The sequence below is a fragment of the Polistes canadensis genome, unplaced genomic scaffold (assembly GCF_001313835.1).
Source record: "Polistes canadensis isolate GaletaPanama2010 unplaced genomic scaffold, ASM131383v1 scaffold_31, whole genome shotgun sequence".
In the NCBI taxonomy this organism is placed as follows: Eukaryota; Metazoa; Arthropoda; class Insecta; order Hymenoptera; family Vespidae; genus Polistes; species Polistes canadensis.
The window spans coordinates 639,431-652,737 of record NW_014569578.1 but is presented as its reverse complement, the minus strand read 5'-3'; the positions used below and the strand labels follow the sequence as shown (position 1 = coordinate 652,737).

The following is a 13,307-nucleotide window of genomic DNA, read 5'->3' as shown; positions in this document are numbered from 1 at the left end:
AAAGTCCAACATTATACACGGTGTTGCAGAGTGCTACGAGGTTGTTACATAGCTCTACGCGTCTTCCCTATAGACTCTGATGGGGTTTGTGGAGGTGGAAGCAGACGAGGCGTGCGCGCGCTACGCCGCACTCATACTAGTTTAACGATAGAGCCGTGTGTTGATAGTGGTGCCGGTGGTGGGGAAGAATGGGGGATAAACCATGATGTCGTTGATTAATACGGTTTACCAGTAAGTGTAACGGAGTGTGCAGAACGGGTCTATGTCTCCCCACCAACACGAGTACCACCACTTTCTTCACTCCACCACTTCCACTACTATCACGATGGCGCACCTCCGAGCTGAAATCTACTACCCTCTCCACCCTCGTGGAATTCGTTGAACCAACCCGGAGCCACGTGCCGATCAATGGCGTCTTGTCTCTGGTTGGTCGAGCCGAGGACAACCCCTCGTCTCTTCCTCTCCTTTCTTCCCACTCTCCCTCTTTCGCACTTTCTCTCTTCCAACCTTCGTCATTTCCTTTCTCGCTCTCTGCAACCCCTCCGCGTACTCTCCAAGAGGGTTGATCCCATAAGAGAGGGCGAGCTTTCCTTATGAGAAGCATTGATTGCCAACAACCCCTTCTGCTGTTCTTTCTTCTTTCCGTCTTCCTCCCACCCCTCTCCACCCCCTTCCACTTTCCCATACCCCATTTCTCCCACTTATTCTCCTCGTTCCTCCTCCTCCTCCTCCTCCTCCTCCTCCTCCTCCTTCTACTACTCTCTCATTTTTCCTTTTTTCTCTCCTTTTTCGCTCCCTCTTTCCTACATCGCTATAACTTCTCCGCATTTTCATGTTGTTCAACGATGCGCAAAAGATTTTACGTTTATACGAACGTACGAGTGTTTCCCGATGGCGTACGTCTGACAAAAGTCGAGCATTACTACTCACTCAAGAAATCGTGGAACATTAATTTAACTCGACGATTTCAACAGCCAAAGGGTTTATATCTATTTTATGTATATATACATGTGTATATATATATATATATATATATATATATATATATATAAATATTTAATTCATACGAGATTATAGCGAATATCTAGTGTTAAAGTTCGTTGAAATAAAAGAAAATAAAAATGAAAATAAATAAAGTAATACGATGAAGGAAATTGGAAATCTGATGTAGTCGATAGGATTCATTTTGTGTGTAGAGTGTTGATTGGAATAATAATTTGTCTTTGGAAATGATATAACGAGCGTTTCGTATACGCAAATGTTTTGAAGTAATAACACAATATGGATAGTCGGGGTGTATGAGCTTTCAGATAAACACGAGAAATGACAGATAGAAGGCATAAACTTTCAATTTATCACGAGAGAACAAGTTTATTCGAATATCTCACTACCACAGGTTCATACACTACATAATAATCGCTAGCTCGTAACATAGTTTTTCTTTAGACTATCTTTAATTAGCACTGACACTTAATCAGGAGGTAATATACACGTCTCTATGGGTTAGCTACGTATTTCTTTTTGGCCTCTACGCTGTACTCACGAAATTCAGAATAACGGCTAAGAGGTATTCCTCTCTTTTTATTTTTTTTTTTTTTTCGTTTCACTTTTATATCGTTCGTCGACAAAGATCATCGCATATTTCTCTTTCTCTTTCTTTTTTTTTCTCTCTCTTTTTATTAAGGCATGATACGAGTAGTCGTATAAATCGAATCAAACGTTTTAACTTCGATCCGTTTGTTTTGATTGCTTTTCTTGTTTCTTCTTTTTTTTTTTTTTTTCGACAAGACTACATTTTTTGATATTTTCCAGTACTCGAGTTTATCGTACGATTTTGAAATTATCATAAATAATGCGGCGTATCAAACGCATGTCGATAATTCTTAGAGATTAACAATTTGTTGCGTTGTTTAAATAAAATTTAAAGCAAATATGTTATATGACACATTCGCAGCGCTACAATGTCCTCTTCTCTCTCACTTCTTTTTCATTTTTATCGTACACACATTCGTTTCATTATTTTCTTATTCTGTCGCAAATTCTTCTATCAAACGATCATTTAAAAATATTATATAACGTTATTATTTATTTTCTTATTACGTAAAAATTTGATTGCGTTAAATTCACAATGAAATATAATAATGTCACATCGATGAAATATTGGTTTATATTAATTACAATTGAATTATACTTTAAATAAACTTTTACGACTACCTAATATTTCATCTTTTCATCGTATGATAGTTTGGTCGTCGTATCATTGTTGCTTTACGGACGGTGATACGATTTTAAACAAATGTTATTTCGTGTAAGTATAAACGAAAAAACAGTAGAAATTTTCTACGAAAAACTCGAGTACTCTAATTTTTCGTTAGTTCCAGCTGACAAATGCAAACAGTACACGGCTACTCAGACACATCACCGTTAATCTGCTATCGTTAGAAAATATTCAAAGTACAATTGCATTTAGTCGCGAAAATATCGGATTTTGTGCTTGAATAAAAATCGAAATAACTTCCCGCATAAACACAAAACGAGTGGACTACTTTTTGAACAAAATTTATAAATCCGATAATGTTTTCAAAGAACGACGGGAAATTACGAAGACGATTTGGAAGTTCTCGTAGTTTGATTTCGCACCTAATCTATATAACTTTAACAATGCATCTACATTTGCAATTAACGAGACAAAAAAAAAGAAGATATGAACAGAAACAAAGAATACGCTAACGGGGTTCGAGGATAAATGCAAATCGACGCTATATATATATAATATAAATCTCGAGCGTGCTTGTAAAGTATTTTCGAACAATCACAAAAATGTATCAACGACGTAATTCATCGTATTTGGCAAAAATTCGATAAAATTCCGAGTGAAAAACCCGACGTTATCCGACAAACCGCTAAGTTGGTTCGAGTTATCAAGAAAACGCGCGCGTAGGTAGGATATATTAGATTCAAAGAAAGATCTACGATCAGATGATCCTAGGGATCCTCTTTCGTTGTTGGTTGAATCTGATGGGCGACGCTTGGTAGATGATGATGATGATTTTCAGGTCTTCTGGATAGACCTAAGAGAGGTGGCAGTAAGGGTAGATGTAAGGGCAAGGGTAAACCACCAGGAAAACCAGCTAGTCCGCCTAACAATGCTGAGGCTGTCGAGTGTTCCTGAGCTTTTCTTCTCAATTCAGCGAGACTGCTGCTACGATGAAGATCACCTGTACCAGGTTTGCAGCAGCCACACAATGAACCTGGCCAGCCTGCTGGTGACCAAGACAACATTTCTTGCAAGCTACCCGGTCGATGATCGCTCGTACTCCAGAGAGAAGGTGTCGTAGAGGTCAACGATGTTGGCGTGCTGCTTACAACTTTACTACCAAATAGTGGCGGTGAAAATTGTGCAGCTAAGTGTGGCGAGAAGAAAAGCGAGGTCGGTGGTTCCACTGGCCTAAAGCCTGCTCCTAATCCAGGAGTGCTGGAAAAACAAATGAAAACAACCAATCTAAATCATCGTATGTAAGCGAAAAAGTAATTAATTCTTATTATTTTTCTTTTTTTTTTTCTTCAAGTAAAAAGATCCGATTGAAAAGGTAATTTCGGATTAGAAATATAGAGAAAGAGAGGGAGAGAAATAGCCCGTGGAAGCGCTAACCCGATTAACACGTGCGATGTTCCGCATCCTTCGAGAGAAGACTCCTTTGAGGCGCTGATGATTATCTCAAATATTAATCGCAAATATTGTTTAATTAATGTAACGAGCTTCGGGCGAAAGAGCTGTGCGGGCAAAGGGAAGTGGTAATTTCCAGAGTTCGTAGAAGAGTAGGAAATAGAGAGAGAGAAAGAGAAAGAGTGAGATGAAGAGAAGATTTTGCTAGCTAACGGTATTCAGCTGGTCGGATAGTACTCTGGAGGTGGAATTTAGAAGGAAGTGGGAAAGGCGGTCTGACTCCTGTAGAATCCTTTACCCGAGAGCGGATTTTAGGTAGGCCGACGCGATGCTGTTGGTGGTGGAAAGGACGAAAGGAGAGGGAAACCGCGAGAACGAAGAGGGGGGGCGGGGATCTGCAAGAGTGGTAGTAGTGGTGCTGGATGATGCTGCTGTTGCTGGTAATGGTTCCTAGTGACGTTGCTAATACGTCCAAGAGAGAGAGAGATAGAGAAAGAGAAAGAGGGAAGAGGTGGTATCGTACTGCCTGTAAGCGCGATAATTAGCGGCAATTAGCCGCGTAGCCTACCGTGCACCTTGCTTACGTGCGCTCGCTTGCCTTTCGAGCATACACCAAACTAATTTCGTTCGCGTATATACCCGCGTATCATCCACGAGATTCCTTGTTGACTTCCTATTCACGTTTTAGAGCACTGGAAATGATATACTAAATCGATTAATTTATACAACTATTCGTGGCAATATAAATCTCAGATAAAACATATGAAATTCATATACTAATATGATTTCTTAAATTTACAATGAAATAAAAACTTTGATTAACACATTGTGCTAAAGTGCTCCGAAAACTTAATTATGACAATGCACAAAAGTAATGTTATCATTGACACTTATAAATTCCTAAATATTACTATCAAATTGAATTTACTTGAATCGAATCATGTGAAATTCGTCGAGTCGTCGATACGCGGTTACGAGAAAGGTTTATTATTTTCGTGATCCATACGCAATGTGTTCAAATTTTCGATGCCTCGAAAATGTCAAAATGTCAAACTTGCGAGTGATTTAAATTGACGACAAGAGAATAGAAATACTACTCTGAAAGTGAACAAAGAAAGTAAAGAGAGAGAGAGAGAGAGAGAGAGATAGATAAATACAAAGATAGAGAAGGCGAAGGAGAGAACCATCCTCATAGATATACACGGCGGTTGTATCTTTGTAGATATATATGTATATGTATAAGGTAAGAAGGAACGCAAAGCTTACACCCCTGTAGTCGAGAAGCTCCCGTACATCTGAATAAATGATGAGGATATATTTACGGCGAGCGGTTTTAAATAAATTACAACTGCGGAGGCGGCGAAGGAGTACCTTTCCAACCTCCACCGTCTCTCCACCGTTCTCCCCTTCCCCTTCCCCCGCAACCTCTTCCACATCCACCTCCTCAAACCCATACCCATCTTCTACGTGCATATACATATACACACGAATACGGATACAAATACGAATACTCTCCTTTTCTTCCATCTTGTATTCCATCTAACTCGTACGAATGTACTCTACGTGTCTACATTTTCGACATTGTTCTTACCTTTTCCTAGGCTCAATGCAATGGAGGAGACTCGTCTTTGGGATTACGTTGAACAACCGACGGATTTACTCTTTCTTTTTCTCTCTCTCTCTCTTTCTCTCCTTCCCTTTTATCTCATCCTTCCTCTTATTCTTCCTTTGTTTCTTTCTTTAGTTTCTTTCTCATCTTCTTCTTTTATTTCATTCTTCTTTCATTTTCTTGCCATCAGTATACGATTGTTTTGTACATTCGACAAGTATAAACGAAAAAAGGATTTAATTACAAAATGCATTTGAGAATCCTTTTCCTCATTTTAAAGTTAAATAAAATAATAAAGCTAAAAATATAAATATCCAGCTTTGTTTTGTTGTCATTATTAAAGCGACATTGTTCCTCTTCATCACTGTTTACGCTAATCCACTTTTTCGTGAAATATGTAATACGGGAAAATTAACATTTTAGAGTGTGAGAGAGAGAGAGAGAAAGAAAGAGAAATAGAAGATTTATTTTCTTTTATATCTTTGAGAAAATGATCATTTGTTGAAATAAATATTTCCGTCAAGTTCTTTTGTGGAAATTTCGTCGTGATTTATCATTTGTCAACTGGCTTGTTCCTTTGCTTTTTGAATGAATGAATTGAATTTCGAATAACAAAAAAAGAAAAAAAAGAAAAATCGTTGAAAGATTTTGGCATGACGATGGTTTAAAAATACGTGTAATAATATACTTAACTGTTACAAGACGAAAAGTATAACACATCGAAACGATCCATTACATTACATAGGAAGAAGATTAGCTCGCATGTGTGTAAACCAGTGAGATTTAACGAGCCGACGATTATCACGATTATACGAGTGGTTTGGAGTTGAAGAAAGATGAGAGGAAGTGAAACGCTTAGTCTACGATGAGAGAGAACGAACATTGCGAATAGGAGGATGACGAAAGGGGGAGAGTGTTCGGGGGTTTCAAGGGGGTAGTTTAATGGCGCGTATCCAGCATCCGGGTGACGTGTTCACCGGTGCTTGTACGTTGAAATCGTGGGGATTCGTGAGGAACGAAAAATAAACGATGAGGAAAGGAAAACTCGTAGAGGAAGAGAGAGGGAAGGAGGGAAGGTGGGAGGGAGGGAGGAAGATGGAAGGAGTCTAGTAGAGGAAGATCAAGTGAGGAGGAAAAGAGAAAAGAGAGGTAGATATTTCCTAAAGACGTAAATACAAACGAAGCTAAAAGCTTACCTCTCAGCGGGTGGTCCCAAGCCCCCTACGGTGCTCGGCGGTGGTGGCGGCGCCCTTATAGGGGTCGGTGGTGGCGTCGAGACGCCACCCAGGGACGGCTGACTCGGCTGGGGCCGGGGACTGACCGAGGCGGATGTTGTACTTGGGCTTCTCGAACCACCTGCACCCTCTGGACCTACGTCCTCGGCATCAGCAGCACTACTACTCGTTGTACCTGCATTATCAGTCAACTTTTACATATCTTTTTTTTCTGACTTCCTTCTTATTTTGTCCTTTATTCAAGAACAACAAAAAATGATTTTTGTGTAGGATACATTACTCGTTTGAAGTTATATAAAATAATACTGGAAGGTTTCTCTTTTTCGATCAAAAATATAAACGGTTACTTGAATGAAGAAACAATGAAAGATTATAATAATGTATTAATAATAATTGTTAAAAGGATTCGATGAAAATTTCTTATTTCATAACAACCTATCAAACAAAACAACAATCATATTATTGCGTAAGTAAAACGTGGAATTATAGTATCTTTTTTTATCCTTATTTTTTTAATAAAATCTATAACTTGTCAAAGTAATTTATGTAATTATGTAAGTATGTACATTTTTGTGGTATATTATTTTGATATACCTTCAGGATCGTGACCAGTAGGACTAGGACCAGCGGACGAAGAAGCTGGTGGTGCCAATCCTGAGGTTTCCAAGGCTCCACCGCTTCCAGCGCCCCCTCCTCCCGTACCTCCTCCTCCTGTTCCTCCAGCACCACCATTTCCACCCTCTCGCTTCCTCTGTTCCTCTTTCAGTCGTTCGCTTTTCCGCCATTTTGCTCGACGATTTTGAAACCAAACCTGCAAAAATACCCGCGTATTTTTCACTTTTACCGTTAATTCCACTGGAAGCCTTTATTATTTATGCTTTCGAGTAATTTCCTCGTTAAAATGGCAAATCACATATGTATGTGATTTATATATATATATGCATATACGCACATTATAACGTATATTATATGCATACACATAAAAATGCATATTCTCAACTTCAATTGGCGTCGACGAATAAAAACGTTTCATTTATTAACGAAAATTTACACGCTACAGGATTTACACAGGGACTCCTCAACTCAAATCGCTTCCATTTATGCTTGTAAACCTAATTCAAAATTTAATAACGACGTTCAAATAAAGTCAACAAGCTTGTGTTTCGTCGACTGCTCGGCGTTGTCGGTGGGGGTTGGGTGGGAGGTTTGAGAGGGAGGTAGGGGGCGGTATAAGGGAAAAAGAACATAGAGAAAAATGAGAAAAACAATAGAAAGAAAAAGTTGGAAGCAAGGGAGCCTACGTTTTCTCATCTTGTTCGCGAATGTGCAAGGATAATTGCATGTACCGGGTGGCATTCTGAGGCAGGAACGTGCATGGAGAAGATTGTCGAGGTACTCTTTTCCGTCGTGCATGTTCAACGAGCCAACAGCAAGCACTGCCCTCGAGTGCTTTTTAAAAAGCTCGAGTTCCGCTAACGAGACTAACTTGACATAATACCAACTGAAATAGACTTTATTATACCTAGCTATACTCTCTCTCTCTCTCTCTCTCTTTCTCTTCCTCTTTCTCTTTTTCTCAGTTTCCTCGTCGTTGCTTATTTTATTTTTTTGTCATCCTTTGTTTATTTTATTTATCTTTTTTTTATTTCTCTCTTATAACATAATGACGCTCTTCTCATTCTCTCGACGTCTACCATATTATTTTGTTTTTATTTTCGTTCTTGCATTGTCTCGTGATGAAAATAAATATTAAATGCAAAGTTTAATTCGATGCCTTGATAATGAATTTATTGCACCAAATTGGCCATCTTTTGGATCAATTTTTGACGACAATTAGGCGTATCTCGTGAGATCAATGTTCGTATTAGTCACATTAAATAAAATACTCTTTCGCAGTAAAATGGATATCCATTTAAAAGTTTCATTATCCTAAAATATGTTTCTGTGTATAAGAATTTTGATATATTAGATTAGATTGTAAAAATTAATTCGGGATACCTTTTTAAAACAAATGAAAATAATTATTCAAAAAATCATATTAATTTCTGTATCTAATATTATAAGAAAATTATCCCATGTTTAAAAAATTGTGTGACAGTAGGTATACAAATACTCCTGTGACTCACTGTACAAATGTATCACCTATGTACAATGTATACATATATGTATGTATAGATTACTTACAAATATTATAAATGTATACGTGAAAGTAAGCAAATTTAAAGCTGATCGTAAATCGCGTCTCATGGCTTTTTAAACGATCGATAAATATCGAGAATGGTATCTCGAAAAGAGGATAAGAGAGGAGAATGTTAAGTGTGAAATAGGGTAAACGCGAATATCGAATCGATCCTTGGCGGGTATAAAAATTCTATGCCTCGAGGATGAAGTAAGGAGTCTTCGAAATTACTATCCTTCCTCCTACTACTACTACTACTACTACTACGGCAAAAGTTTCGTTGGGAGGTGGGGGTGGGGGGTAGCTCGAAAGTAGTAGGGAAGGAGAGAGAGAGAGGCTTGGGAAATGGTTTAATAAAATAAATACGATGAGCTCGGTTCTACAGGAGGCCGGTGCGGTTTCGAAGGCAAGCACGGTCTCGAAAAGAGAAGGAAGAGGTAGAATAGAGGTGGTGGTGGTGGTGGTACGAGAAGAGCGGGTAGCTATGCTGGCAGACGGGGAGATATAATAATATCCTAAGGGTTGCGGGGGCGAGTAATAGCTGGGAACAAAGCCGTGGTTCCCTCGAGACTACCTCGCAGCGTAGAGCGTTTCGTTCTTTCTCTCTTTCTCTATTTCTCTCCCTCTTGTACTCCTTCGTATATACTTCTTTCTTTCTTTCTTTCTCCCTTTATCTTCTATTTCTTACGCGCGTTCTTCTTCATCCCTTTTCAATACGAATTTAATCCGAAATATGTCGGTAATGGCCACGGCTTGACTCTTTTCGTATCCACTGTGGTATTTAATCTTTCGGTGCTTACCGTGCAAATCTTTGACTCGTTAAGAATCCATCTGCATATTTTCATTGATCATATGACTTTTGCATCTTTCCTATACCATTTGATTATGACATTATTGCGAAATTATTTAACATTTAACTAGTAACCTCAGGTCTTCAAAATATTTTCAATTAAAATCATATTTTCAAATGATATTCAAATATAAATATCCTTTTTTTTTTAAGCACGATGGTTATTTATTAATATTCGTGAGTCTTCAAAAGTATCAGTGGTATCCCTTTTCATTAAAAAAAAAAAAAAATAAATTTAATAAGACGTGATTTTGACACCAGAGTCCTAGGAATTTGACGTAACTAGTTATACTCCTATTAAGTGCATTGTCATTAAAGTTTAAACGAGTTTAATGGCCGAATTACTATTTTTTTAGATTGATAAAAGATTGAATAAATCCTAAACCCAAAAGTGTACTGTGATTGAATTAAGAATAAAAAATAATCGTTGAAATTCCGTCAACTAGATACTCAAATCTTCGTCCACAAATTTGTACAAATCTTCACCCCTTCTTTCATATTATTTAATTGTAACATAATTACGAAATTATTCAAATAATCTCTAAAAATGAACTTCTATCTTCATGTTTCCATATTTTTGAATTAGAAAAATATTATTTTTTGTTGTTTGTGTGTGTGTGTGTGTGTGAAATAAATTTAATTAATCAGATTCCTATTCCATTTGTTTATACTTCGTATACGATGAAAAAGAAAAATAAAGAATGAATGAGACAAATACGGCACATACACGTACAGATATACACAGATGTACGATGGGGATAAAGCTAAGCGTAACTAGCGATGCAAGGTTGAATAAATGCTGGGCGCGAGAGTGTGCAATGGTTATTCGTGTACGCGATTCGAGCGCTTTAGAACGTGCCTCAACGATGCAGAAGTCCCCCTCCACCCCCTAGGAGGTACTAATTGGAGTAGAAGAGGAGGACAGGCACTACATAAACGCGCCTATTTGTCCATTATTCCAGATTCCCTTTGTCTTTGCTAATGAAACAATGAGTCTGCGCCGTAATTACGTCATGGCTGCCTCTATCTACGTCTCTCTCTTTCTCTCTCCATCTATCTTTCCCTTTCTCTCTCTTTATCTCGTCTATTGTATATACTTCTATCGGATCTACCTCTCGGCTTTTAGCCTCCCCTCTACAATGCATATTAAATTGACGCAAGAGAAAATCTTTTTTACGAAATATCTATTCTAGATCCTTTTAACATATTAAACTACCACAGAATTTTCGAAAGGTCGCGTAACCCGTAGGCCAGTATAAAATTTTCATTATTATTATATAAGCTTATATAATAATAATAATAATAAATTATTAACGTTTCATGTGTGAGTAATAATAATGTACTTATTTCATTGGAATTTTTATTCGTTATACAACACCGTGGTCCTCTCTCCCCCCCCCCCCCCCCTAACATTGCATTCGGTTGCTACTAAGTTGCAAAATAAGTTGAATTAAAATGGATTTTGTTAATAGGAAAATATGTAATAGTATATGATAAAAATTGTAACAAGGTTAGCACCATTTTCATTAATATTGCTTTAACGCACCTAGTCGCTAAATAGAATTTTAATCACTAGTATTTACAATAATAATTTCCATATATATATATATATATATATAATCAATATATAAATATCAATTAACTTTATTCATAGAGAGAGAGTTACTCTATTTTTGTAATTTTCTATTTGTAAAAAAAATGAAAATGATTAACAACGATTAATAATTATCTCATTAACAAACTTATTACTTTAAACTTTTTAAATTATTTGTGTTAAATGTATAATTTATTGATATTTTGACAACTATAATCCATCAATTGTAAAAATAAACAATCATTGCTGATCACAATTTATCGCGCGTTAAAACAAATTCGATTATCCCATTATTCCGATTTCGATGAATAAATAAAAAGAAAACAAAGTGACCACGCCAAAGTATATGGTAATATACTGAGATGGTAAGAAAAAACATCAATCTATCTGGGAAAGGCAAAAGGATTTTCTAAATGGGAATCGGTGCTGTTGCGTGGATTCTCCGAGCGAATTACCGCGGCGGGAGTAAATATGGCTGGTAGGACGTTGCCGCGAATACAAAGTAATCCCAGAGATTACCGGCTTACTCTGTCAGGAGATTACGTCAGGTCGAGGGTGTCAGTATGCCTCATGGGGCTAAGGGGTGCGACTCTCGCTTGCTTCTTCCTATAATTCTCTCTCTCTCTCTATCTCTTCCTCTTTCTCTCTCTCTTTCTCTGACACGGTTATGGAAATAAAATTACAAAGGACGTATGTACTTATGTGCACCATAAACAAAGACATAATCACCAAACTCTTTTTTCATTTATTAGGTGTAGCAATTAATTCGATGACATTTAAAGAAATTTAGTATCATATACACAATTGTTATTTTTCGAAATAGTTTTCATTACTTTCGATAACTTTGATTAGGTAATTGTCGAATATCCCGACGAAAAAGAAAATGCCGATTTTGATAGAATGAATTTAATTTCAAAGCACTGAATTAATTGCTACACTTAATATTCTATTTTTGTTTGATCTCGCTTATAAACAATTTTAAAAACTCACCTGGACTCTTGCTTCCGTAAGGTTGATCTTCATCGCTAGATCTTCCCTCGTAAAGACGTCTGGATAGTGAGTCTGTGCAAAGGCTGATTCGAGTTCCTCTAATTGTTGAAGAGTGAAGGTCGTTCTATTCCTTCGTTGTTTTCTTCTTACGAAAGAATCCTCACCGACTCCGTGCAAAGCTGGATGATAAGCCGAATAACTTGTATCTGAAATCAAAAAATAAACGGGGATCATTTTTATCTATCTATATTATATGAAATATTTGTCTATAAAGTAGTATAAGTCTATTAATTCTTATTTTGAGATAAATTTTACACTACCCGATAACAATCAATAAAAATATTATAGAAAAACAAGAATTTTGTTAGGACTGCAAATGGACTTTATATCATTTTCAAATAAAGATACATTTATGCATTAACATTTTTAAATGAAACTTTATATAACGAATTCGTTAAAGGATATTGTACTGTATTGGTTTTGTCTCATTAAAAATACAATAAAAATTAAATGAAATTCAATTAAAACTAGTTTTAAGAAATTTTGTATTCAAAATTCGACTTATACTATTTAAAAAAAAGAAACGACTCATATATATGTATGCATGTATGTATACTAGGTATTTATATGGAAGTGATCGATCCGATTATCAAAGGGATTAATTAAAAAGTGATACATGTTTCTCCTCGTTAATATCTATAGAGAAACGTTGTTCCCCCGATCAATTTCAATTTTAGATTTTCCAGACGATTACACGAAAGGGTTGTGTTGTATAGCGCGGAAATCCAAAATACGCGATTTACCAAAAGCTTCGAGCGTACCTACAGATATATAGAAACACGAATAGAAGAGAATGAGAGGTAGAAACATTAGCGAGTATAGGTAGAAGAGAAAGAGGGAGAGAGAATGGATATTACGAAACCCGGAACCGCTCATCAATGATGCAAAGCAATCAGCGCAATTAATTACCACGGCGCTAAGCCAAAGCTTAACGAAAAACACAAATTAATTTCCTAAACTCATAAAAATTCATGGTATTTCGTTCTCTCTTCTCTTTATCTTTCTATTTCTTTCTCTCTCTCTCTCTCTCTCTCTCTTTCTCTCTTTTTCTCTCTTACGATAGTTATCTTCATTTTCGGTATGATAGAATTACAGGAAAATAAAGCCACTTTGCGATTAGATG

General features: G+C 36.8%; 1 protein-coding gene across 3 annotated transcripts in view; it reads right to left on the bottom strand.

Moving 5' to 3' along the window:
- Positions 1 to 1,351: 1,351 nt before the first annotated feature.
- The window catches only part of LOC106784175 (cone-rod homeobox protein), a 31,884-nt gene continuing 19,928 nt past the window's right edge, over positions 1,352 to 13,307 (bottom strand). For all 3 annotated transcript variants that reach the window (XM_014743442.1, XM_014743443.1, XM_014743444.1), the window contains 4 exons: positions 12,125 to 12,330; positions 7,106 to 7,322; positions 6,473 to 6,686; positions 1,352 to 3,475 (listed from right to left, as the gene is read on the bottom strand). In XM_014743442.1, coding sequence (XP_014598928.1) covers positions 2,986 to 3,475; positions 6,473 to 6,686; positions 7,106 to 7,322; positions 12,125 to 12,330 — 1,127 coding nt within the window. In that variant the 3' untranslated portion in view covers positions 1,352 to 2,985. The remainder of the gene's footprint in view (positions 3,476 to 6,472; positions 6,687 to 7,105; positions 7,323 to 12,124; positions 12,331 to 13,307) is intronic.